The sequence below is a fragment of the Haliaeetus leucocephalus genome, unplaced genomic scaffold, assembly GCF_000737465.1.
Source record: "Haliaeetus leucocephalus isolate CR32 unplaced genomic scaffold, Haliaeetus_leucocephalus-4.0 Scaffold76, whole genome shotgun sequence".
Taxonomy (NCBI): domain Eukaryota; kingdom Metazoa; phylum Chordata; class Aves; order Accipitriformes; family Accipitridae; genus Haliaeetus; species Haliaeetus leucocephalus.
Window position 1 is genome coordinate 2,233,451 of NW_010972512.1, and position 1,680 is coordinate 2,235,130.

The 1,680-nt window shown below is 65.2% G+C and overlaps 1 protein-coding gene across 1 annotated transcript; it reads left to right on the plus strand.

Annotated features, from left to right (window-relative positions):
* Nucleotides 1–22: 22 nt before the first annotated feature.
* On the plus strand, nt 23–1,011 carry PIGC (phosphatidylinositol glycan anchor biosynthesis, class C). The gene has a single exon (XM_010581288.1). It carries the CDS (start codon nt 23–25, stop codon nt 899–901), a length of 879 nt encoding a protein of 292 aa, XP_010579590.1. The 3' UTR covers nt 902–1,011.
* Nucleotides 1,012–1,680: the final 669 nt, after the last annotated feature.

The following is a 1,680-nucleotide window of genomic DNA, read 5'->3' on the forward strand; positions in this document are numbered from 1 at the left end:
GCCCTCCGCCCGGCCCGGGGAGATGGAGCCGGTCCCCGGGCGGCGGTGGCAGAAGGTGCTGTACGAGCGGCAGCCCTTCCCCGATAACTACGTGGACCAGCGGTTCCTGGAGGAGCTGCGGAAGAACGTGCACGCCCGCCGGTACCGGTACCGGGCCGTCGTCTTCCAGTCGGGAGCGGTGGTGCAGCAGCTGTGCAGCGTCTGCGTCTTCGTCGTTACCTGGTGGTACATGGACGCGGGGATGCTGAGCCCGCAGGGGCTTTTCGGGGCGGCCCTGGTCACCTCCCTGCTCGGCTACGTCCTCTTCGACGCCGTGGACGGCGGGGCCGGGCGGCGAGAGAGCGGGAGGACGCGGTGGGCCGACCTGAAGAGCACGCTGGTGTTCGCCGCCTTCACCTACGGCTTCTCGCCGGTACTGAAGACGCTGACGGAGTCCATCAGCACGGACACCATCTACGCCATGTCGGCCCTCATGCTCCTTGGCCACCTCATCTTCTTTGACTACGGTGCCAACGCCGCCATCGTCTCCAGCACGCTGTCCCTCAACATGGCCATCTTCGCCTCGGTGTGCCTGGCCTCCCGCCTGCCTCGCTCCCTCCATGCCTTTGTCATGGTCACCTTTGCCATGCAGATCTTCGCCCTCTGGCCCATGCTGCAGAAGAAGCTGAAAGCCCGGACGCCCCGGTGCTACGTGGGGGTGACGGTGCTCTTTGCGCTGGCGGCGCTGGGGGGGTTGGCCACCGTCTCCAGCGTGGGCGCCGTGCTCTTCGCTTCGTTGCTGCTCGCCATCTCCTGCCTCTGCCCTTACTGCCTCATCCGCCTTCAGCTGCTCAAGGACAACATCCACGGACCGTGGGACGAGGCTGAAATCAAGGAGGACCTCTCCAGGTTCCTCATGTAGGCCTGGCCCAGGGGGAGAGGGACCTTCTGCTGTGAGCAGTGCAAAGCTCCTTGCTGGGGGACAGCGCTGCGGGGAGGGCACCAGCCCAATAAAGCCTCTCACACAGCAGCGAGGACCACGTTTGCGTTACCCTCAGCATCTGTTTCCGGACCCAACCCGCTTGGTTTTGGCAAAGGAAGGAGCTGCACCCCGCAGAGTGGCCGGCCCGTGCAGCAGCTCGGGGCGCAGGCGAGTGGGACAGTGCGTGCTCTGGCCACACAGACCCATACCTGCGTTTGGGAGGGGGCAGGGTGGGATGCATCCCCCGAGCAGAAACACCACACAGAAACACACATCTGCCTCAGATGTGCCCCACGACATGCCCATGGAGGTTCTCAGCCCCAGGGACCTCGATGTGCACGATGGGGACTGATAGCACTTGCCTGGGAGGGCTGGCGGGGAAGGGGGCTGGGTGGGGGTCACTGTGCGTGGGGTGGAGGTGCAGGGCGGTGGGTGCTACAGGACCAAGCATGAGGGCACCTGGGACGGGTGCGGTGCAGAGCCCTGCTCACCTGCACCCCGCTGGTCACTGATGCCAGAATAGCCTCCCAACACTGCCAGACACCACGCTATCCAAAATCCTTTAGGAGAGGGGGGGTGAAGAGGCAAGATGCCTTCCTCCCCCCCTCTAACCCCCTCCCAGAGGCAGATCTGGCCTCACAACAGGCGCAGACCCCAAGCCAGAGGGACGGAGCTCAGCAAGGTCCCCTGTGGGTGCACCCACCAGCTGGGGAGATGCT